This window comes from Lagopus muta, chromosome 8 (genome assembly GCF_023343835.1).
Source record: "Lagopus muta isolate bLagMut1 chromosome 8, bLagMut1 primary, whole genome shotgun sequence".
Taxonomy (NCBI): Eukaryota; Metazoa; Chordata; class Aves; order Galliformes; family Phasianidae; genus Lagopus; species Lagopus muta.
Genome location: NC_064440.1, coordinates 14,368,267 through 14,391,687, shown reverse-complemented (window position 1 = coordinate 14,391,687; position 23,421 = coordinate 14,368,267). Strand labels below are relative to the sequence as shown.

Sequence of the window (23,421 nt, the reverse complement as noted above, 5' to 3'; positions counted from 1 at the left end):
AGACTGCTCACTGCCTGTCACTGAACAATTTATTAGGTTGCTTACATAGAAAGGACACAGCAAGGGTAAGTAACATGGCACTGGGCAGGAGCACCACTCTGGCTGTGTAGGCCAAGGGGCTCTGACTGGCTCTGTTGGGTCAGGAGGCAGTGAGTTCCAGCTCCTCTCCCAGCTCTGCCTGAAGTTTGCTGTGCTCCAGCTGTGCTCCTCTGGCTTTGGGGACCAGCCCCATGCACCAGCTCTCCTCCTCTTTCACGTCCAGCCATACATGGAGGGACACACACCAGCACACCCCCATACAAGTGCCTGGGAAGGGAGGGCAGTAGGCAGCATCCCAAACCTGGCATGGAGACATCACTGCCTTTTCCCAACCCCCAGAGGCCACTGAAAAGGGGACACAGCAGCAACGATAACACAGAGACTACACAAACAGATTTGACTACAGGGTGGCATGGTCAGCTCTGTGGCCACAACTGCACGGGCCAAAACCAGGTCAGCCCTATGGCTTCTATCCAGGTTCTGCTGGCACCGTGGGTTCAGTCTTGCTCAGGGCCAGGTGGCTCAGTGATGCGGATGTGGACAAAGAGCGAAGAGGGCGGGATGCTGGTGCCATCCTTGGAGAGGAGATGGATGTGGCGGTATCCTGCAGAGGGGACAGCAAGGTCATGGCTGATCACCCCACTCCCTAGCACCTAATCGAGCCCCTCAGCATCTCCCTGCATAACTGCAGCAATCGCTCACCAGGTTTGATGTTGGCAAAGGCCAGGGTGAACTGTCCCACGAAATCGTTCCTGGAGGTCTTGTCATAATCCTCCACCACAAAGCGGACAAGGGCCAGCTGGGGCACGTGAAGCTGGAACTGAAGGGTCTCGTCCCAGTGGGGGTTAAACCCTGGTAAGGGAGAGCAGGCATTGGTGGGTGACAGGGCAGGACAGGCACAGCGGGTCCCTGTAACGCAGGCTCACCGTTGTTCTCGATGTACTTGGTCTCCTGGTGTGCCTGGTCTGCGGGCACCCCATGGATCTCCACGCGTACCAGAGGGTCAATGATGGCTCCATCCTTGCTGTTGGCCACTTTGGGCAGCTGCTGCCCACTGATCACCTGTGCAGAAGGAATATGCAGGATGGCTCTCTGACCAGCTGGGACAGGCAGAGCCCCAGCACAATGATGCAGCTCCCCAGCATCCCCCCTCAGCCCATACCTGGATTGTCAAGGTGACGGGGCCGGGGCCCTGCCAAGTGCTGGGATCACTGGGGTTGAAGAGAGTCTCTTCATCTCTCATGAAGGGCGGTTTAAGCACGTAGCCACAGTGGCCATTCTGGCTGAACAGCCCATCGCACAGGTCCATCTCCATGCCAGCTGTTTGGAAGTTCAGGGCCACTGGGGGAGGTGGCCAAGAATTGGTTCAGCATGGCACACGGCAACTTGGAGACCCTATACCTTGCTTTGCAGGCAAGAACCAGCCTGTCCCCACAGCCAGAGATGCAAGGACACACAGGGCACAAGGTACTGATGTCAAGTGTCCTTGGGCCAGGGCAAGAGCTACAGCCAGAGCTGGCAGCAGTTGGCACCAATGCCACTGATGGTGCCACTTCATATGGGACCCAGGGCATCTCCCCAGCCCAGAGCCCTGATTTACACATCCCATACCAATCTGACATCCTGCGTTCCACATCTCCTGGGGGCTGTAATTGGAGGAGTCTGTCCGCATCCCACTGGGGTAGATGCGTGTCAGCTGCCAGGTGTTGTGCCGGACAAACTCATTCCCTAGGGATGGAGCGTGTGGTCATCCTTTGGTCTGCACAGCCACATGCATTGCCTGCCCAACCACCCATCTCCCTACCAGCCATCCTTCAACCCTTCCCTCCACACACCTATTCTCCCCTCTCTCCCCTCCAAGTAGCCCAGGTCTCCTGCCTCACTTTCTAACCCAACAAAACCCAACTTCCCTGCCAGCCCCAAGTACCCCACTCATGGCCAATTTTCTCGAAACCAGAAGGAAGCCCCATGTCTGAAGGCTCTTGCCCTACACCCAGAAGACACCTGCCCTCCACCCTAGCCCACTCCTCACACGCTGCTGCCCCTTCCACCTCACCTGCATCCCGGATGAGCTTCCTGGCCTTTGCCTCAGAGAGCGAGGAGATTTCGGAAGGCCGGGAGTGGTTGCGGGCCTCCTGGAAACCCCGGAAGGACACATTCTTGCAGTAGACAACGCAGTCAGACAACGCCTGTGCCAGGCTCTCCCTGTCCTTCTGTAAAGCAGAGCTGTGTCAGCACCACCAGCTCTGCAGCACGGACCAGGCAGGGAAGCCCACAGGGTGCCGAGTCCCCATCCCAGGCCACCCACCTTCATCCTCCGCTTCTCCTCCTCTGCCTCTGCCCCATTGTCATCATCAGACACATCGGGTGCCTCATCCCCTGGCCCATCCAGTGTGTCCTCCAGCCGACCAATCTTCTTCCCCTTCAGCAGGATCTTGTGCTTCAGCTCCTGTGGGGTCAGGGATACAGAGGTGTGGACCCTGGGGTGCTGGGCTCCCCTCTCCTCCTTATGACACTGCGCTGTCCCTGCTGCCAGGAGGAAGATGGTGGGAGACAGCAGAGCCACCTCCTCACCCTGCTCTGCCCCTTACCTCCGGGGATGGGAGCTGGGTGGGGACGCGCCCGTCGGTGGTGGCGGTGAGGAGCTGCTCCCCCAGAATGTCCTTCAGCTGTTGGGCCAGCACCTCCTGCTGCTCCATGCTGCAGTGGTTCTCCAGGGACAGGATCACTGGGAATTCGGAAGCCTGGGGAGCAATGAGTGCTTCTGTCCCCCCTGACATTGGGGTGAGAAGAAATGTGGGGGGACAGGGCAACAGCAGCAACCTCTGTGGGGCTGCGAGGGACAGCACAGCTCAGCTGCATGGCTACAGCACAGCTTTGGTGAAGTGGGCACAGCTGCCAGCTCTCAGATGCATGCTCAATACCATAAAGGAGCTCACCATGTCCTTGGATCCCCATGAGACCGTCACTCACCCCCCTCCACCACCTCAGTGCCCCTAGGACCCCCCTTTACTTCCTCTCACCCCTGCACTCCATCAGATCAGCTCCCAGATCCTGTATAGCACAGCACAAGGCTGCAGATCAGTCCCTCGGTGATGTCCCCAGGGCATGGACACAGCCACCATCCTCACCACCACTGCCCCATCACTGCCCCTCACCCCAACTGCACTGAGGGCCACCCAGTGCCCTACCTGGAAGGCGTACTTCCCCAAGGTGCTCACCACCTCCCTGAAGGGGATCTTGGAGGTGAAGGTGTGGCCGTGGTACACTATGGGCTCCCCGTTCGGCCCGTCCCAGCAATCCACCTCCAGGCAGCGGCAGCCCCGTTTCAGAGCCCTATGGGTGGGCAGTCATCCCAGTACCCCAGCCAGGGCACCATCCCCCAGCCCTCCCTCTGGCTGTGGTATCACCCCTGCGGGATCAGGGGATATGCGCCAGGGTGAGGACATCCATCTAGGGATGGATGGAGGGAGGGAAAAATGGATGGATTCAGGAAAGGAAAAATTGGGCTTAGCATCTCCAAAAGGGACCCCCCTCCCGGGCACGGCCATGCCACTGGTGGTGCTGGGGGCGAGTGGGAGGGAGCAGCCCATTACCTGATGTAGCCTTCGATGCTGCTCTGACCCCGGATCTGGTCCTCTATCAGGTAGGTGTTGTGAGAGGAGGAGATGAAGTAGTGGCAGAGAGGCTGGGTCATGTCCTGCCACAGAGCCCGGTGCTGAGGATTGAAGATGGAGCCCTCCGGGGAGCAGAGGTACATGAGGAACCCATCAGCACTCAGCGCGTGGCGAGCCCTAGCTGTGAGCAACCAAAGTCAGGGACGAGGGGGATGGAGTAGGAGCAAATAAGACTGCTAGTAGTTCCTGGCATCCTGGGCTAGGCTGGAGCATTAAGAATAATGGAGGTAGCCCTGGGGAGGTGAGCCCCAAAGCCAAAGCTCACACCCCATGGCTGACCAAACTGTTTCAGAAGAATGGACCAAACAAAGGGAGAACTGCAGCCAGACCACACCAGGGCAGCAGTGAGCCCTTTGCCTATGCCCAGTCCTCTCTCCAGTGCAGAGCACAGCTATTTTCCAGGCTCTCACCTGTCTCCGAGGGCTCATATTTGTCAATGAGCTCCATAGCGAGCTCCTCCGTGCCCTCCTCCTCCAGCTGCTCCTGCCGCAGGAAATCCACCAGCTCCAGAAGCGTCAGCTTCTTCCCGTCCTCAGAGAACTCCTGGAATAGGCTCTGCACCTCCTTGCGCTCCGTGAGGGCTTTGTAGAAGAGCACAAACTCTTCCCCTTCCAGCGTCCCTGACTCTGACTTGTCGGCAGCCTGCAAGGAAGCTCACTCAGCATCAACAGCGTTGGGTGCCCAGCCCACGATAGGTCACCACTGCCAGTGGAAGGCACAAGGAAGGGAGGAAGGAAGGGAAGCATTGTGCAGCCAGCTCCAGCCCATCCTGCCTTAAGGTGTGGTGCTTACCTGGAAGAGTCGCAGGGCATGGTCCTCGTTCATGTCTACGTTCATCATCTTGAGGAGACGCTGCACCTCCTTGAAGTTCATGCGCCCGTCCTTATTCTTGTCAGCTTTCTGGAACCAGTCACGAATCCATGTGCAAGAAGCCGGGACAGATGTTAAGGGAAAGGGCCTTGGGTAAGAGAGCTGGAGTGGGGGAGCGTCAGATCTTTTCCTTTTGGTACAGGCTCCCCTTCCCTCATGCAGACAGTGATACCCATCAAATTACACACTAGGACAAGGCTGGAGATGCACGGCTTGGGGGAGACAGGGGGTGGGGGGAGGATAGAATGTGAAGGGCGGTGCAGCGCCCATGGGAAGGATATTGGTCTATTCTCTCCCTCTGGTCCATGCTGGTGGCTACTTCAATGAGCTGGCGCAGGCCCTGGACCCAGCACTGCGCCTCTTCCTCTGTGCCAGCAATGAGGTCAAGATTGCCCCGACGCCCGTAGAAAACAATGGTGAAGCAGCGCTCAGGGGGGAACTCCTCAGCCAGGCTCTGCAACACCTCTGACTGGTGCCCTTCCCGCACTGTCTCCACATCGCTGATGGAGACTGGGGCAGAGGGAGGGGAGGTCTGTCTGTGGGGGACAAGGACCGCAGGGCAGGGGGCACTGCCCACAGGCATCTGTCCTTCCAAACATCTCTTCTGCTCACCCATCCAACCGTCCACACACCCACTCATAGACTTATCCATCCATCCATCCATCCATCCATCCATCCATCCATCCATCCATCCATCCACCCACCCACCCACCTACTTGTGCAGCTACTCATCTATGTATCCATGCATCCATCCGTCCACCCATCCATCCATGGAGCTATTCATCCATCCATCCATTCACTCCTCCACCCATCCCCGCACTCCCCCACTGAACTACCCACCCACCACTCATCCAGAGAGATGTGGATGAGAAGAGCCTGACACAAACAGAGCCTCTCCTGAATCTCAGTACTCTCTGCAAGCACAGTTTCAGGAATCTTCATACTTTCACCCTGCTGTTCATTCTGAATCCTACTAACAACCTGCACGGACAACACACCACAGCTGTACTCACAAGCAGACTCAATTTTGCCTGTCCTCTTGGACTGGTACCAGATGGTCATGCAGTCATCCTGCAGCTTGAAGTACCTCTGCTTCTTCCAGCTCTTGGATTTGACTTTACGCATCAGTGTCCCTTGCTGCATCTTCTCCAGTGTTTCTGTGAGCTGGATGCCTGGGGGCAGAGCAGGCTGCATGGCCGGAGGGACCTCACTCCCTCCAGCCTCTGGGACCTAGGATGAAGGAGGAATGGACTCCACCCAGTGCCCTGCCGCACGCACCCCTCTGCTGGGACACTCACGGGCGTTGCACAGCAGCGATGCCATGGCTCTGCCTCCTCCGTGTTGGCACTGCTGGGGAGGGAAGAGAGGACTGTGCAGCAGGCCTACCCCCTGCTGGGGTGTCTGCCCCCAGCACCCGCGCGTGATGTATGCATGTGCCCTAGTGTGAGCACACCTGCCTGTACCTCCTGCCGGCTCACCCTCTTGTTAAGTGTCAAGTTCGTCCCGTTGTTCTTATGAAATATTAATTGTTTTACCGGGAAGACAGAGCTTGAAAGGTGTGGGGGGGAAATGGAAAAACTTGTGAGAGCAGCCTCAGAGCTGGGAGGGGATCTGAGCTCTCCCTCACCCTGGGAGCTGGCAAAACAGGGAGCCCGGGAGAGCCCCAGAGCTGGGGGACAGCCTTGCACCATGTTTGGAGGTAGCAGTGAGGAGCCTGGGTCGGTGACCCATGGTACCTCAGCACTGCAGGGCCCTGGGGATGGGAGCAGAACATCAGCACTGCTGGAGCAAGAGGGGACACGCGGGACTATAAATGCAACCGAACTGACAATAAGTCCTTGATGAGGCTGTTAAGACTTTAATTAGACCAGAGATAAATTGCTGGATGTGCTCATTGCCGGATGCTTGAGCAGTCCTCAAGGACCAGATAGCGCAGCTGGTAGGCAGGGATGTGGGTGCAGGGGAAGCCCTGTCACAGGCTGGGGTCCCACTCAGGGCGAGGGGCACAGAGTGCTGGCTGTACCCCAGGCCCCTGACTCAGCACAGCACCAGCACTTTGGGGCTGGGAATAGCGGGTGCCGTCAGCGCGCAGGCAGCTGCCAAGCTCAGCTGCCAGACCTGTGCGAGCACAGGGCCTGGATGGGGCCAGGCTTGCTTCTGGGAAGCCGGGGTGGAGGGGAGGCGTCAAGGCTGAGGAGACACCGGGACAGGAAGCGGCTTGGTGCCACCAACAGGGCTGAGCTCAGCACTGGGTCACACAGGTAACGGGGGCAGCATGCAGGGGGCTGCTTGTTGGCTGCTGGCCCAGTAGAAGAGTTGAGGTTTTGGAACTAAATGAATATCTCACATTGTGAGCCCCTACTTTGTGCCAGAGAGATGCGTAGGGAGGCACGGCCCAAAGGTGTGCAGCCCATCCCCAACCAGGGCAGCAGGGGCTGCCTCACACGCAGTACAGCAAACCTTTCCCACCGCAGATGAGACCCTGCGATTGCACAGCAGGACCGCGGCTGTCCATCCTCCCCAACACACCCGGTGCCCTCGAGGACCCCTTGCCGTGCAGAGCTCGGCTTCGACTCCTGCTCCTCTGTCGAGGAGAGAGGGAAAGGAGCCAGGGGCTGGAGCCAGAGCTCTCCGACTGGAAACCCGACCCGAGAGCTTCCCGCAGGGCTGCTGCCTCCTGCCAGGGCCGCTTCTCCCCTCCCGGCCAGCGGCTTGGGGCGGCGGGCGGCCGCGCTCCAGCGTCCAGAGGTGACAGTTCCCGCGCATGGCGGGGGGACAGCGGCGTGAGCACCCCAGCTGTCACCCGGGAGAATTAAATGCCGCCCAAGGGACGGGAACAGCACCGCACCGGAGGTGCAGGGCTCAGTACTTGGGGGTACACCTAATCCCCAGCAGAAGAACAAGGCGGCACTCCCCCCAGCCCACAGCTCACCCGCCCCGCAGCCCCTATTGCCCCCCGTTCCGAGGACGGCCCAGCCCCGTACCAGCTCTCCGGTGCCGCTCCGCTCCGCGCCGTACCGCCGGTGCTCCTCCGACTGCGGCCGCACGGGGCCGGGGCTGTCCGGGCTGCCCGCCCCTTGGCAGTGGCGGAGCGCCGAGCCCGCCCCCTCGGCCCCCGCACTCCCCGCGCCCCGCACGGCCCCGGCCCCGCAGCCGCGCTCCCGCAAGGTCGGCACGGATTAAGGTCACGCCGCCGCGTTCGCCGCTCCGGGGGGCGGGGAGGCTGCGGGGCCCTGGATGGAGGTCCTGCTAGCCCGTCCCTCCCCAGCCTCTGCCTGGGTCGGGGGGCACAGGGAGACCCAGCGCACCCTCACCTAGAGGCACCCCAAGCCCTTGGATTGGCCCCAGAGTAGCAGCAAAACGGGCAGGGCACGGGACCCTGCGATCCCAGCACAACCGTACCTTGCACGGCGGGCAGATTTTACGGCAAGGGCTGCAGCGCTAGGAGCAAACCTCGTGGCAATGCTTGGCTGCATGGGAAGAATGGATCCGCATGGCAGCACAGCATAGAGCTGCCACTCCTGGGTGCAGCAGGGCCAGCACAGCCCTGCCCTGACACACAGGGACATTGCCCTCAGCCTAGCTTGGGCCACCAGCTTTGAGCATCTCCTCCCCTGCCCAGCCCAGCAGTAGAGGCTCTAACACCATAACAAGGGTGACGCTGTGTGCCAGGGAGCGGCTGCAAACGCACTCTGCAAAGTGGGACCCAGCAGCAGCCCTTGCCCCACACCCAGGCTTCAGCATCCCAACCATGTTACCTTCTTGCAGAGATAGTGAGACTTCCAGCAGCTTGGTGACAGCCAGCTGCCCCCCAGAGAAGGCAATGAGCACCCAGAGAAGGGCAGTGAGGAGCTGGCACAGCCCTCCTTTCTCTCACCCACAACAACCCCCATGCCCCGCTGCCCTCCCAAGAGACCAGGCCAGGAGCAATCTGTGCTGACTGGGGTTTTATTACTTATTAACCCGAACTTACAAAAACAGAAGCGTTTTCACACCCCGTCAAGGTCAGGGTTAGGGAGAAGGGAAAAAAAAGGCGGCAACGGTTATAAAATGGGACCCAAGGGCAAGGAAGAGGCCAGGCTCTGCCCTCGTTATGCAAAGGCTGAAATGGGAAGAGGGAGGGGAAACCAGATGGGATTTAAGACACTGTTGGCACAACACTGCAGATTATCAGCAAAATGGGCTGCTGGAGGGGGATGAGCAGCTTGCCTGCAGCCAAGTGCCAGCAAAGCTGGCTGCTGCAGCACAGCCCCAGAACTCCACAGCTGCCACCCAGAGCCCGCCCTGCCAGGGCCACACCACCCCTCCAGGCAGGGAAGACAGGTAAGTGGCTGCAAGTCCAGACAGTTTAATTGCAGTGGGGCTGAGACAGACGCCAAGGCAGGTTTGAAAGCTGAAATGGATGCACTCGGATGGCTAAGCTGAGCTGGGAGGCACGTGATCAGGACTGAGGTGCTCGGCAGGCAGCGGGGGACAGGGGAGCTGGTGTACCTGGAGCCTGCAGGATGCAGCTCCCTGCTGTCCTGCAGTAGGGGACTGGCAGTGGTGGCTCTGCTAGATCAGTGGCCAGCATGCAGCAGCCCTCAGCTGCTGGCTAGTTCTGCGTCAGTAGCCGCAGGAGCAGTGCACTATTTACAGCACAGGAACCACAGGCTTGCTGTCTTCTGCCTCCAGAACCCTGGGAACCAAGCTGATGACACACAGGTTCATTGCAAGTAATCTACCCCTCCCCGTGGGCAAGCACTGCAGTGCCCAGCTCCAGCTGCTGCCTTTGCGCCAAAGGAAAGGAAAAGAGAAGCCTGCTGTGCTAGCCGGATGGATGAACAGCAAGGATGTGCCTGCAAGGAAGAAAGCTGTCCCTAGGCTACCTGCAGCTGAGCAGCAGTCTGTACAGGGGATAAAACAACAAGATCAGCTTTAACTCAGCTCACTCATCTAAGCAGACGTGTAAACAAGACGTGACAAGGAACTGGAGGGTTGTGGCACACACCCATTGTCACACACTATTTGCGTGAAGTCTGAGCTAGCTGGACAAGTGGATGTCTGTGCTATCCCCTGCCTGTTGATGCAGGGACAGACGCCAGCCAAGCCTCCTGGAGAGATAGGGATCTTTACAGATTATTTTTATTGATTCTTTTTAAGCTGTGGTATCAGTATCTGCTGGTGTTGTGATCCCCAGAGGCATGCTGCATTGCTACAGAGCAGCCTTTGGCTGGGTGGAATGGTCCGACAAGCTGGCAGACTGAAAGTCAGCTGGCACGCTCAGTTTGTTATAGAAGAGGTCATCCGTTCCTAGTTCTTTGTAAACCTGAGCTGCTTCTTCCCAGATCTCCCACCCCCCCCCAGCAGTCACTGCGGAGGAAGCGGGATGCCCCGTGGATCAGTGACCTGACCCTCCTGCAGGTTCTTGACGAGCTGAGCCAGCCAGCGCTTTGTGGTGGTGTCATCCTTCAGGACCTGGGCAAAGGTGGTGTCCTTCAGTTGGTCAGGAAGGCACTGTCTGAGAGCTTCACGTGCCCTACATCAAGAGACAAGAAACAGGGCCCAACAAATAAACTCACAGGGGCAAGAGGGGAGCAAACTCCACTGGGAACACAACGCCAGGCCAGCCAAGGAAGTCACTGAGCACGTGGTGCTCTGCTGACCAGCATGGCTCCCATCCCTCAAGATCCCACCGAGCAAACCCCTGTGCCTGTCCTGATGCCCATCAGCCAATAGCACAAAGCCAGACGAGGCAGACAACAAATACTCACTCAGCAGCTTTGGGTAGAGCTGCTGGTCAGCTGAGGAAATTATAAACTGCTTTCATGCTGAATTTCATCGATTTACTGCTAACAGCTCACATGATGCAGAAGAGGGAGAGCACAGCACACCTTCCAGCTCAGTCCTCCCCTCATACCCAATCCAAGCAACGTTTGAACTCGGGCAACTGTAACCTGCTTGAATCAGACCAAGCTCCAAAGAGGCACTGTTTCTACCACCATACAAGCTGCTGGAGCTAGCAAAATAAACAAACAAAAAAACCCCAAAAACCCACAGTATTTTCCATAATGAGCTGTTTAAGGACAAACAAGCAACCTCGACTGCAGATGGGCACTGGCAAGAAGAGCTGTGCTCCCAAGCAGACAGGAGAAGCCCCGGCCCAAACTCCTTAAATGTTTACCTGGGGTTATCAGAAAGGCGAAGGTAACAGCGGACAACGTGCTTGAGCAGCCGTGCTGATGGCTCCTTGGAGAGCTGCAGGACCATTTTACCCTGTGTGACAAAGGCAGTTAGTGTTTGTCTGAACAGTTTCATGATTAGGAAAGACCATTAAATCACCCTGGCCTCCCACCCAGCAGAGCCCACTGCCTTTCAGCTGGACAGCCCTGCATGCAGCCCAGCCCCTTGCCTGACAGCGTGCATCTCTTTCTCACACTGTGTAGGACTTTGCACGTGGTTGCAGCCTTGAACACACCCAGCCTAGTGAACACTACAGATGCCTTCACACACCTGCCCTGAGTCATGATTAGGAGTCAAATCAGATCTGCCCAGCAAGTTTTTTCCCCATGAAACCACACCAAGTAGCACTAACCGTTTTCCCCATTAGCTAAATTCACCTGTGTTTGGATTTTTAGTCAGTTAGCAATTAGTGGGGGCTGCCTCATCTGCCCTTTTGGAAGCTTCCTGTTCTTAGCTATCCCCTGGATACCAAGATTTCTTCAAAATAACGAACAAATGGTCAGAGAGCTCCTCACACAGCTCCTGAACAGGAATTATTAATTTGCCCTCTTAAAAGCTTCTAATACTTGCAGAGCATCTTACACATTTATCAGCAGACTAGGAAGCAACCCAGCACCCTCAGGAGACAGGAGTACATTAGCCCTATTTTTGAAATACAGAACAAATGTCTCATGAACATTTTTATCTTTATCATGTCACTGTTTCAATCTATTGTGGGAATACACCACAAACAGCATTTCTTCCATGCTAACGTATCTGCACACATCCACGTCCTTCTGTGTTCATACCCTTCCCAGACATAAATTCTTCCTTGGTCTCCCTTCCCCCCTCCCCCCCCTCCAAGGCTTCTGTTTCTAATTGCTTGCCTGAATGTACTTTCAGCTAAAGCTGATCCTTTCCACAACTGCAGAAGTTGTATCACATGAGATATTTTGGACAGCTCAGAAGCATTCATATTTTGTTGTTCACGTGCGAGTTAGAAGTTAGTTTGGGAAAACAGATGTACTAATAAATATTCCCAATGAAAGCATCAAAATTTAGGCACAGAACCAGAACTACAAAGTGCTTAACTTAATGCTGCATTTTCATCTCTTGAGATTGGCTCTGTAAAAAGCAAACACTCACAAAATTGGGGTAATAGCTGTTCCAGAGCAGACACATATTTCAATTTTAGCAAGCTGAAGGAAATAATCCACTGGGGCTATTACTCTTGGGATGAACAAAATATGGATACCTAAAGCTCTCCTTCACAGGGGACAAAGAGGAATGGACAAAATGTCTGCTCTCTGTGCATTCTAACACAAGATTTAGAATCATATGAAAAAATTAGTAGGAACTGGGTTCAAAACAAACAAACTGGGGTAGGCCTTCCAGGCAGCAAACAGGAAACCTGTGCAACTCCTTGGTAAAGGACACTGTATGTGCAGTTCAAGGGGAGGACTGGACAAACACTGGGGGTTACTGCATAGAAAATCCATAGCTGGTCCTGGAAATCCAAAACCAAAAAATAGCTGGCAGCTGGGAGGCTGTTAGAAGGGCAAGTATCATACATGCTTGCTCTGCTCTTACTCCTTTGTTCAACCTCTTATATTCTTCTAACCTGCTGTGGGAGACAAACAGGGAAAGCAGATCCACAATCTGAACCTGTGTCACCACCTTTACACAAAATTAGACCAATTCACACCCTTCTTATTCCCTGGAGATGTTTACCTGATTTACCTTAAGGACTTCATAAATTACAACTATCTGTTCTCTTAACAGGCAAACCAGAGCTATATAAAGGAAACAAGCAGGACCAGAGAGCTGCAGAGCTACAAGCAATTTGTCCAAGAACTGCTTGCCCATCTCACCCTGTGCTCCAGCCAGAGAGCAGTACAATAGCTGCCAAAGAAGTTAACTGCTAGAGCATATATATAACTCCTTGTTTTGTTAAAGCAGAAGGAACAATCTTACCAGTATCATGGCAACATGGGAAAACCGCTCATACGTTTGACAGATGTATGCCAGCCCTGTGTCATCCAGAAGGATTTTCTGAAGAATAAATGTAGCAACCTAGAATAGGAAGAAAGCAGAACAGAGAACATATAAAACAACTCATCTATCCCAAGAAAGAACAGTCTTTGTGCTGCGTTCTTTTCATGGCAGTCCCAGGGCTGAAAGGCCTTTCAGAAAATGCTGCTCTTGATTTAAAAAGTTTAAAGCCAAAACGAAATGCAGGACACTGCGCAATGACTGGCATCTTTGGCTAAGGAAGAAAGACAGATACAAAGCACTGCATACCAGACAACTGGATGCAGGCTGCATGAAGTAGCAACTACCACCAGACTGCTCAGGACAGCCTCGTATGGCTCGTTGCGGCCACACTGCTCTGGTCACACACACTAGCCCTGGGCCCTGCTGTGTACACAGCAAGCTGGTTTCAGTTTCCATCTCAAGTATTACTGAAGCATGACCAGACACGTGACTGCCTGGAAGAGCCCTGGTCAGGTATGTCATTAGGCTTCATGAGAGGACACAGACTGAAACCTGTGGCTGGCCTACCTGGGTCATCCATCCACAGATCTGAACTCACGGTGGAAAGCAGCCCTGATCAAATGGGGTAACCAACTGGTCCAGTGTGGTGAATATCCCTATAATCATCACCACCAACAGCTGCTGCTCAACCTGAGCACTGAGCAGTTACAGCATTTGTTCTCTCAGGCAGAAGGAAAATTGATCCAGCTCAGGACTGAAGGTTACTCTGCTGAACTACAAAGCAGACTGGGAGCTGAGAGAGGGCAAGATTTTTCCTAGCAGAACTGCCACGCTTGAGGAACACTCAGCTCAGTTTGTATTTTGAGGAGGTAAAACACCACCAAAAGTTGCCTCACCATTTGCAACAGGATATCAACCAACTCTGCAGGTTTCAGACTGCCTGGTCAGCTGGACATAAACAACAGAAACTCTTAAGAAAAACAACAGGTACCGTCTTGGAAAGTTCACTGCCAGACTCCATAATGCGTAAGCACAGGGGGATAATTTCTGTTGTCAATAAGAAGTTTATTACTTCTTGCTCATCAGTTTTCACCAAGGCTCCTTGAAAGAAAAACAAAAAGCAAATTTAATAAGTGATAAATTGTTTAAAAAAACAAAAAACAACAAAAACCCCTTGCTTATCATAGATGGCCTGTACTGTCCTGCCAGGAATCATTACATCTGAATGACTGACAGAGCAACTCCCATCCTAAATATGCTGCAGCATGTGGCTGGAGAAGATATCATTTTGGCAGCATAAAAGTAATTGAGCTGGTTTTGGAGGCTGGTTGTTTTTCAGAAAGGGGATATGTTCTTGGCTCTCCCCCTGGTGGTAACACAACCTCCAGTGACTCACAGCCACTCAACAGAAGCCTCTCAGAAGAAGAAACCTATCTCAAGACGCTCTTTGTGCATTGAGAGAGAAACACTCTGGACAGAAAAAGGGGAAAAAAAGTGGATGATGGGGTAAATATACCCAAGACAATGACAAAAAGCCAAAGAAAGCTCAGCGTGCACCCTCCCATCCCAGTCTCTAGTTAGCTGTGCTAAGGATGAAGGCACATCGAAATTGCAGATACTTGTTCTAACAGCAAGGAGGTTCTTGGCAACAGACCTAGACTTCAAGGTTTTCTTTTAACTGGAAAAATCTCACTTCCTATCCCAGACCTGACTTAAGTTGTGCAGGTTTCTATACCCACAGCTTTAACAGCCACTTCACTAGGAAACCAGTGCTCTGCATTAGTCTTATTGCTTACCGATCACCCCGAGGCTTGTGAGCCGCAGGTACTCAAATGGACGTGTCTTGCTAACTGTGTGCAAGAAGGGGTACAGGAAGAGAGGGATGTGAGCTGCCAGAAACGCTGATCTGCAGGACAGGGAGAACACCCACAAGAGACAAGGAAAACAAAGTGAGCGCACAAACCAGAACGATCATGCACAGCTTCACACTACTCCTGACAGACAACACTGCTGCTGCTGCTGCTCCTCAGAACTGGGTAGCAGTTCATGCTCTGATGGTAAGGTGTGACATTCATTCTGCACTGGGCCATGTTTGTGCATTAACTACTGATTCAGGCTGAACTAACACCATCTTTTGCCTTGCTGGCATGTGCAAAACAGGCTGAGAAAACTTGGAAGTCAGGCAATGGCTGGAGGCTGCAGTTGTGGCTTTGCTTTTGCTCCTTGGCCACAGTCTCTGGGAAAGGCAGCCCAGCTCATTCCATTCTTTGGGCAGTTAGTCTAAATAACTGTAAGCTCATTAAAACAAGGATTCTGCATGTAGCACTCAGCACAAAGGCAGCCTTGTCTCTGGGTGAGCTCCTAGGATCTGTCACAACCCAATATTTTGGGAATTTGCAGGATGCTGGGATGATTCAAGGAATGCAAAGCATTCAGGACCACAATAAAGCTGTCATCCTGGTAATTCAGGCAAACAAGTAAAAGCAGCAGTCAGTTGCCTATCTTCCAGCTCTGCCTATTTTTCCACTTCTCTTGGTAAAAGAGCAGAAAGGAATTTACACACTTCCAGAATCAAATAAAATGGCAGAGCTGTCAACATCAGCAGTCCAGAAAACTTTCATACTTGGAAACACTCACCTTGTTTCAGGATGAGATGCAACACACTGTAACAGAGCTAAAGCATTGCACACTCTGTTGGACTGATGGGCAGTCAAGGTTGGAGGATTGATTGATGGATAAATATTTACAATTTCCTAAAAAAGTAATAAGTGAAGAAAAGTTAAAGGAGGAAAAAAAAAAAAAATCAGCAAGCTGCACAAATGCATTTGCCCAGCAAGGGACTGTGGTGCCATGAGATTTTAGTCTGCTTTCACTAAGCACCACTCTCAAGTTACATGGCAGTTACATGCTGCAAAGCAAATGGCAGAGTTATGCCAGAATGAGTTTGACAAGGGGTCACACAGATACAGTCAAACTTTAATTTTAGCTCCTCCCTCAAAAAAGGGCTCATTTGATTTCCTGGCACTTTGTGGATGTGGGGATTACTTTGTTTTGAACTTCCAGAGCAAGGAGGAATGCTGTTCCTGTGCCTAAAGGCAGAGCACACCCATTTCCTTCATACCATTGCTGCTGGTACTCTTCTAACTCAATGAAGGGGAAGCAGCTGAAAGTGAGAAATCCAATTCAGAAAACTGTCTGCTTCCAGCTATGGCTCCTTTATGATTTTCTTTGCTTGTTTCAGTACCACCCTGTTTTCACAGTCTGGCATCACCTATCCTACACAATTTTCTTTCCTTCCTCAAATGAAATTACTAGATTCAGCAGAGATGGGCAGACATCAGCTGTAGTTTACCTGGAGCTCAGCTGAGCCACTCTGTTTGATCAAAAATGCAGGTAGTTTTCTTTGCAAGGTACTCTGGAGCAGTGAGCTCCAAGCACTCCCGTGCTGCCCCAATGAGGGCTCTCTGTAATGGCAACCTTTAGATCAAGTAGAATCATAGAATCTCTCAGGTTGGAAAAGACCTTAAAGACCATCGAGTCCAACCATGACCTAACCATAGCACCCTAACTAACAACGCTCTGCTAAATCATGTCCCTGAGCAGGTAGTACTCAAACTTATGGGAAAATAAAGAAAAAACTCCACAACACAAAACGGAGATCTTAGGAGTAAAACTGTTGTGGTTCTGAACGTCATCTACAGGAAGTTCATACACAGAAGAACTTGCCTGCTCCTCTTTCAGCTGTATAAGCTATCTCATCAACAATCTTAGGGCCTAGTCTCTAAGAACATCACCTTGCAAGTGGTGACTAATGGAAGACATTAGAAATGCCCTCCTCATGTGGTTCCCCTCACCACACGATCCAGCAGCCATCATACACACAGAAATGGCATGAAGGGACATATCAGCACCTCCCCAGATCCATCCCATGGACACACAGAGCTCTGCCACGTAGCGGTGCTGTGCCATGGAACAAAGCTGAGCTCTGCCCTACCCACCTGAAGGAGTGCTGCAATCGTGCCAAAAGAGTGCCACAGCATGGGGGCAAGGTCAGGCACAGACTCGCGCTTCTTGCTCAGCTCCAGCAGTGCATTCTCCCTCGTCTCAGGGCTGGACAGCTCGTTGATCCACTGGTAGATCTTCTCACGGTCCACCTGAGCCAGCGCTGTAGGCACAGGCTGGGAAGGAGACAAGAAAACTTCGGTCACGAAGCCAAACGCTTCTCACAGCCTCAAAGGCAAAGCAAAAAAAGGGCTTGAGGAAGTGGCTGGGGAGGGAGGGACTACAGCTGCATTAAGAAGCAGTGGATATGGATGATCGCTTAGATCAAGCTTACTACTTCGCCTATCTGAAACACAGATGTTTCACTTTCTGGCCTGACTCATCAGGGCAGTCTCCCTTGATTTGCCTGCCAACCATTTCCTTACAACTTCATTTGGTGACATGAGAGCCGTGCTTCTGCCCATCTGTGTCAGCAGAGCTCCTGGGGAGGCCACACATACTTTAGCCACCTATCACCCGCTCTGCCTGCATTGATTTCATGCTTCAGATGCAAGCTCCCACAAATCCCAACCAAGTAATGCAGATGCTGCCTTTTTCTCTCCAGAAACAACCAGGATACTCAATGAATCCCATTGACAGGCTTCAACGAACATGAGAAAAATGTTCACACAAATAACAGAAAAATTCTCACTACACCAACATCAATACAACGCTGTGGGGCAGACAAAAAACACAGCCAGTAACACTGGTGTTACAGACTCCTCCAATTCATCCCTGGTATCTCCTTTAGCTGCACTGAGTTAAAAGGAAATGTTTCAAGACTGTTTTTGTGCAGAAGTTCCTATTCAAAAACAAACAACCCTGAGAAGGGCAGATGTGCATTCATTGTTAAGACACTTTCTACTACTTGGGAGAAACACACAATTTCTCTTCTGCCTTTCTTGAAACATCATGGGGAAAAAAACATCAAGGCCAACAAATTTTCTGGGCAAAAAACAAAATTAGGGAGGGCTGAGAAGAAAGGGATAGCAAACAAGTGACACGTTAGCAGTTTCTGTGGAAATGGTAAGGAAAAACCTTGCAATGAAAGCCTGTCTCATGCCACTGCTGGCATATCAAGCACTCAGGTTGCAAGCAGGCCTCCTACATGGATAGTGTGGTGATTCAGACCAACAATTTGAAGGCAAACTTACGCATTAAAGTGAGTGCTTCATGCACTGCACTGCCAGCAGTAGTGCTAGCAGCAGCTCCTTACTGAACACAAAAGAGTTGGGGAACTGACAGCAACTGGATCCAAAATGAAGTTCCCAGAGCTGCTGGAGGGAGACCATGCCTTAGGGACATACTCCCATAGCCTTCCCTCTTTATTGCTACAGCAGCTTCCTTGCTCAGCTATCCACACATTATATTCATAATCGTGCCCTAAAAAACCCTGTGGGATTTACAGTGGATTGAAGTTGTAATTTGTAATCTCTTCCTCTATGTAATTTAGGCTACAATATAATCTGATGTGCTGTGTTACCAATCTCTACATCTCAGGCCTCTAATACCTTGTACCTGCTCATCTTTCCTGCTGTGCCCTTTTTCTCCTCTTGTCTACCCTATATTATTTCATTTTTTCCCCCAGAACTTCATACTGAAATGATAACCTAACAATTTTATGTACAAGGAACACAGTTCCAGTGGTAACTCCAATACCAGAGCTGGAAGAGAGAAGGTGAACAGACTGAGCTCATTTGTTTTCATTTGGGATGGCAGAGTGACAAGCAGTGCAGCAGTAATGTTGTTATAATTGTGTTATCTAAAGCTTCCATCTATTTTTCTAGACTTGTTGTTTCAATTCCTGTAAGCTTAAATATATCGACCCTTTAAAAGCACAATCATGTGTCTGTGATCCCTAGAGAGCACTAAGCAGATTTTCCAGACAATTAAGTTTATGATGCCCAGTATCAGTCTTACTGAGAACCAGTTGCTGGTCACAGGCTCTACAGTTGCTCAGTAAACATTCTAGCTGAAATCAAAAGCCACATTTTGTCCTCATTTCCTATTTCATTGTTGCTTCTCCTCTTCCCAGACCTAAAACTGTGGGGAACCCCAAGGGCTACACACAACCTCTGCTCTCTCTGAGGCAGCACCCTACCAGGCAGGCCTTCATCTGCACACAGGGAAAGCAGGAGCTCCCAGCAGTGTCTCACACCACAGGACTGTGCCACCTCCACACCACCGACAAGAACAGGGTGCTACCTCAGACATCCCTGCTGATCACATCCCCAGCAACAGCTGAATGACCTGGAGAAAGGCAATTGGCTTTCTCCCCCATGTGAGCAGCAGCTGCTAGGCATGCTGAAGAAAACAGCCAACCCCCAATACAGAATGCTGCCCTATTAGATACAGGTGCTTTTAAAGAAATTTTGATTGATCAGCAACTCAAAGAACACCAACACGAACTTTGAACTTAACTATCAGTGAATTCACTAGTTCAATCTGGACTTCCCATGCCTTAATGCTACCTACAGCTAGAGTAAAGCTGTATTTTTTTTCTTAGCTTATTCTCCAGTCTTCAGTGTCTAACGCTGTCTTCAGACCTAAAGGCAAAGTGCCAGCTCTGCCACCAGCACTGCAGGGACAACAGCGATGCTCCTGCTTACAGCAGCTTCATCATGAGACGCTCACAAAGCCTCCAGGAGCTCTTCAGCCCACTCACTGTTCCACTCAGAGCAGCACTATTCACCTTTGTTAATACAACTGCCAAGGACTTCTGCAGAGTGGAATGCTCCTCCTTCTCACATTCAGCCTACAGTGCACTGATCGTAGTAAGAAACATTTCAATACAGATCCATCAGGTAGCATGGATTGTGACAAATTAAACACACACTCAGATGAGCCCCAAAGTAAAGCTGACTTCTAATCCTGACTTCGATTACGTCGTTAAAACTGCCTTCCAAAAAAATCCTCTTACAGAAGGATGGGTGGCACTCAGATTAACAGCAAACGTAACAGCACCTCATGCATTTTGACAGCTGTTTTGGAATTGGAGAACCATTTGGGTCGGAAGGGACCTTTAAAGGCCGTCTGGTCCAACCCCTGCAACGAGCAGGGACACCCACAGCTCCATCAGTGCTCAGGGCCTCTCCAGCCTGACACGAAATGCCCGCAGAGACGGTGCAGCCACCGCCTCTGTACAGCCCATGCCATCGCCCCACCACAATACACCGCTCTCAAGACGTAAATGCTGATTAAAAGCGTTCAGTACGAGCTCGCGTTCCCTCCCGTGCTTCAGAAAGCAGCGCCTCAAACCTCATCAAAAGCATTTGCGGGAAGGAAGGCTCGGAAGCCCGCTCAGCTCCCGCTGTGGCTATTCGCGCTCGTTACGCCGAGCAGCACCGCGGCCATCTGCCGCCTGCAGCGACCCGCTCGCCCCAAGCCTCTGCCAAACGCTTCGCCCGCAACGAGCAGCTACTCGGGGAGCCGAAAAGCCAAAGGGCGCACGCATCGCCCACCCAGACCGCCCGCTGCCGGGCTCCCCGCGCCCCAACCTTGCCCCAGCAGCTCCGGTTCCCTGAGGGACACTCGGGCCTCCCTCCCTCTCGGCCCGCGCCCGCCCACCCGCCGTCTCCTGAGAAGGAAACGAGGAGCTCGCCCGCCGAATGAACCCTCAGACCCCCGGTGCTGCCGGCTCACCGCGGCTGTGGCCAGGCTGTGCATGGTGTCGGTGGCTCCGGGCCGCACTCAGAAGCCCGCCGCCATAGAGGCAGCGCCGCGCGGGGCGCCGGGAAGGGAACGCGGCCTCGAGGAGGACGAGGTGCGCGTGCGCGCAAACAGCGGCGGGGAGCGGGCCGCTCTCTAACGGCGCCTGCGCGGCGGCAGGAGGGGAAGGGACGAGAGCGCCGCTTCGGAGCGTGGGCGCGTGCGCGTCGTGCCGGGAAGGGCGCAGCGGCGCAGCAGCGCTGACGTCAGCGGGGCGCGCGCGCCTGCGTGCCGTGCGTCGCGCGGGGAGCCGGTTCCCGCCATCCGCCGCCGCGCCCCTCCGCGGGCCGCAGGTACCGGGAGCGCCGCCCTTCCCTCGGAGCGGGGCCGGGTGATGGCGGCCGCGGCCTCCGGAGGGACCGCCTCGCCCCGCAGAACCGCCTCGGGCCGCCCTCCTCTCACCCCCTCCCCGGACGCGGCGTCCGGCCCCGCTCGCTTCTAGCGCTCCTCCGGGGAAGGCCGCGTCTCCGTGTGGAGGTGGGCGCACACCCCGCTGCACGCGTTCTCTTTCCCGCAGGTTCCGAGGCGGTGCCGGCTGCGGTGAGGCCCCGCCATGGCCCCGCTGAAAGTGCACGGCCCCGTGCGGATGCGCAGCATGCAGACTGGCATCACCAAGTGGAAGGAGGGCAGCTTCGAGATCGTGGAGAAGGACAACAAAGTCAGCCTGGTGGTCCACTACAACGTGGGGGGCATCCCCAAGATATTCCAGGTGGGCGCTGCTCGGCCGTGTCCTTCCCGGCTATCGCGTGTCGCTGCTCCTTCTGCCTCCTTACTGAGCGCCATCCCTCGGTTGTAGCCCTGCACTCGAATTATTCAGGTGTGGTGTTATGGTATCCGCTGGATGGGAAGGGCCGAGCAGCAGGTGTAGAGCTGTGACCCACGTCTTGCTTTTTGGAACACCTTCTTGTTGTGATAGGTGGGCAGCCTGCAGGTGATGTTGAGATTTGGTTTTGCTTTGTTTTTTAAAAGAATCATTTAGCAACTTTCTAATCAGTTTGGTTTGTTGCCTCTGTGCTGCCTCTGCTTTCTCGCATCACTGCTGTTTTCTGACTGGTGTATCAGACCTTTCTCTGATCCGTTTGTTTCTTCCTACAAACTTAATGAAAAAGAGAACACGTTGCATTTGGAATACCAGGTTTTTGCTCCCTTAGCAAACTGAGAAGTCTCAGCAAGGAACCTGAAAGCCTGTGTTGTATTGGAATCAGGGTGTAAGAGAGGCACGTGCTTTGATTGCTTCATACCATTGTAACTGTAGACTTGATAATATCAAGACCGGCCCACGTTGCTGCACACAGTGCTGTGACTGTGCTTTTGGTGGAATCCCAGTGTTTGACCACGGTGTTACAGTCCCTTATTCCCCTTATGCCTTCCTAAGGCTCCTGTTTGTGCTCTGTTCTGCCAGGATGAGTTTTTCTGTGGCACAGTAGTGCCTGGAGCTGTGGTTCTGTAGGAGGGTGAGCCTGCCCAGCATCTGTCTATGTCTGCAGGGACAGGCTTTGCTCCTGTCTCTCTTCTGGCTGTGGCGCTCCTCAAGTCTGCGAGAGCTTTGTGGAGAGTTTCCACTTGGAGGGGGCCAAACAGCAAGTCTGATGGACTGGGAAGTGTGGTGCTCCGCATGTAGGGGCACAGCAAAGAGGAAATGAGCAGCCCAAGCCTTAGAGCAATTAGTTTCATTAGGCCAACAGTTATTTTCCAGCTGGAGCTGCTCTCTGGTCCTGATCATCTTGAGGTAGTACAGGTGCTGGCAGCAGGGAGAGTGGGCTGCCCGTTGTGTTGTGCACCTGTGCCAGCTGGTCCCAGTCTCAGTGCCCTCATTACAGATGTGCCAAATACTTTGTAATTCTGCTTTAAAAGTACCATTCTCTTGTTTGCTTGCTTTCTTTTTCCCCCTGGCAAGTTGCTCTGAGAAGTTGTGAGCAGTTTCCCCCACTTTTTCACTTTGCTGTAACAGAACATTCATGTGGATCCTGGGTTATATTTCTGTTGCTGTTATTTGATGTTTTGATGAGTTTGCTAGATACGAGATAGTGTGTGAAACGTGTCATTTATTTTCACCTCCTGAGGTGCTAACGCTGACTTTTTGGTAACAGGTACACAGAGACTGTGCTTGGAGACCTCTTATGTGAGCATTTTGAATAGGAATACATTGTGCTGCACTGAGATGCCAGAATATCTGTAATCCCTGTGCACTGACCTCTGTTTTAAGAGAGAATGAAAAACTTGGGGCCTGTTTTCCAATATGTAGGGGAGAAAGAAACTTCATGGATGAACACTTTGTACAGGAATCAGTTTTTGTTCTAAACTTGAGTACAGTTTGTAGGGGACAAAACAACTGTATAGTGAAACCGAGGTTGCCTTACGACTGCTGTTCGTGCCTGTTAATTGGATATCATTATTTGGATCAGCTGTGTGGTGATGCACAGGTGGTGCCACTTGAGGAGGAGGCTCCAGTCTGATGGGCAGCCTCTTGCACTGCAGTGCCCAATGGCCTTGGCTGTGGTTTCAGCTTGCAATGTAGCAATGTCCAGGCAAGAACGTCATTGTGTAGCAGTGCCTGGTTTTTAGTAAAGACTGCAGAAGTAGCAGAAAAATGAGTAATTAAGTGCAAAAGATGCAGAAGTTGAAAATTACTTGTGTATTGACAGCTGTATGGTCGCTTCTCCACAAAACCCACACCTTGTGAGTGACTTAGCAGGAAGCAGCAGTTACTTCATGTTGTAATATAGCGGCACAGCGGAATTATTGGAGAGAAGTAACTCTTAAAATTGCTCTCATGCATGACTATAACCTCAAAACTTTTGACACTGTTTACTTGTTGCCGTGCTGTACAGAGACTAAAGGTTTCTTACTTACCACCCCGTGAAGTTTTAAGCTTTGTCAAGTCTCTTTT

General features: G+C 52.8%; 3 protein-coding genes across 7 annotated transcripts in view; 1 reads left to right on the top strand and 2 right to left on the bottom strand.

Annotated features, from left to right (window-relative positions):
- Positions 1 to 15: 15 nt before the first annotated feature.
- On the bottom strand, positions 16 to 8,008 carry PLCD4 (phospholipase C delta 4). Of its 5 annotated transcripts, none has more exons than XM_048953981.1 (16): positions 7,989 to 8,008; positions 5,885 to 5,933; positions 5,600 to 5,758; positions 4,868 to 5,096; positions 4,509 to 4,638; positions 4,127 to 4,358; positions 3,636 to 3,837; positions 3,231 to 3,375; positions 2,631 to 2,783; positions 2,348 to 2,488; positions 2,096 to 2,252; positions 1,651 to 1,767; positions 1,202 to 1,380; positions 966 to 1,101; positions 742 to 891; positions 16 to 643 (listed from the first exon to the last, which is right to left on the bottom strand). In XM_048953981.1, exons 2-16 carry the CDS (start codon positions 5,907 to 5,909, stop codon positions 537 to 539), a joined length of 2,262 nt encoding a protein of 753 aa, XP_048809938.1. In that variant the 5' UTR covers positions 5,910 to 5,933; positions 7,989 to 8,008; the 3' UTR covers positions 16 to 536. The 5 variants fall into 5 exon arrangements, with proteins under 5 accessions (XP_048809938.1, XP_048809936.1, XP_048809935.1 ...); XM_048953979.1 differs by lacking the exon at positions 7,989 to 8,008 and adding an exon at positions 7,571 to 7,679; XM_048953978.1 differs by lacking the exon at positions 7,989 to 8,008 and adding an exon at positions 7,571 to 7,677 and having other exon boundaries at positions 5,885 to 5,936.
- A 512-nt stretch (positions 8,009 to 8,520) lies between these two features.
- Positions 8,521 to 20,603, bottom strand: CNOT9 (CCR4-NOT transcription complex subunit 9). The gene is made up of 8 exons (XM_048953993.1): positions 20,466 to 20,603; positions 16,781 to 16,960; positions 15,420 to 15,535; positions 14,579 to 14,688; positions 13,774 to 13,883; positions 12,762 to 12,860; positions 10,750 to 10,841; positions 8,521 to 10,104 (listed from the first exon to the last, which is right to left on the bottom strand). Exons 1-8 carry the CDS (start codon positions 20,487 to 20,489, stop codon positions 9,936 to 9,938), a joined length of 900 nt encoding a protein of 299 aa, XP_048809950.1. The 5' UTR covers positions 20,490 to 20,603; the 3' UTR covers positions 8,521 to 9,935.
- A 110-nt stretch (positions 20,604 to 20,713) lies between these two features.
- Positions 20,714 to 23,421, top strand: part of USP37 (ubiquitin specific peptidase 37) — a 28,670-nt gene continuing 25,962 nt past the window's right edge. The window contains exons 1-2 of the mRNA XM_048953977.1: positions 20,714 to 20,824; positions 21,049 to 21,240. Coding sequence (XP_048809934.1) covers positions 21,085 to 21,240 — 156 coding nt within the window. The 5' untranslated portion in view covers positions 20,714 to 20,824; positions 21,049 to 21,084. The remainder of the gene's footprint in view (positions 20,825 to 21,048; positions 21,241 to 23,421) is intronic.

Bases quoted from the DNA above. Each gene is read 5' to 3' on its own strand.
- PLCD4 (XM_048953981.1), bottom strand. From the start codon at position 5,909: ATGGCATCGCTGCTGTGCAACGCCC. The intron at 5,759-5,884 runs GTGAGTGTCCCA...CTCTGCCCCCAG, and splicing joins ATCGCTGCTGTGCAACGCCC to GCATCCAGCTCACAGAAACA. The intron at 3,376-3,635 runs GTAATGGGCTGC...GCCCACCCATAG, and splicing joins AGCATCGAAGGCTACATCAG to GGCTCTGAAACGGGGCTGCC.
- CNOT9 (XM_048953993.1), bottom strand. From the start codon at position 20,489: ATGCACAGCCTGGCCACAGCCGCG. The intron at 13,884-14,578 runs GTAAGCAATAAG...TTTTCTTTCAAG, and splicing joins CACAAGCCTCGGGGTGATCG to GAGCCTTGGTGAAAACTGAT. The intron at 12,861-13,773 runs GTACCTGTTGTT...TTCCTATTCTAG, and splicing joins GCAGTGAACTTTCCAAGACG to GTTGCTACATTTATTCTTCA.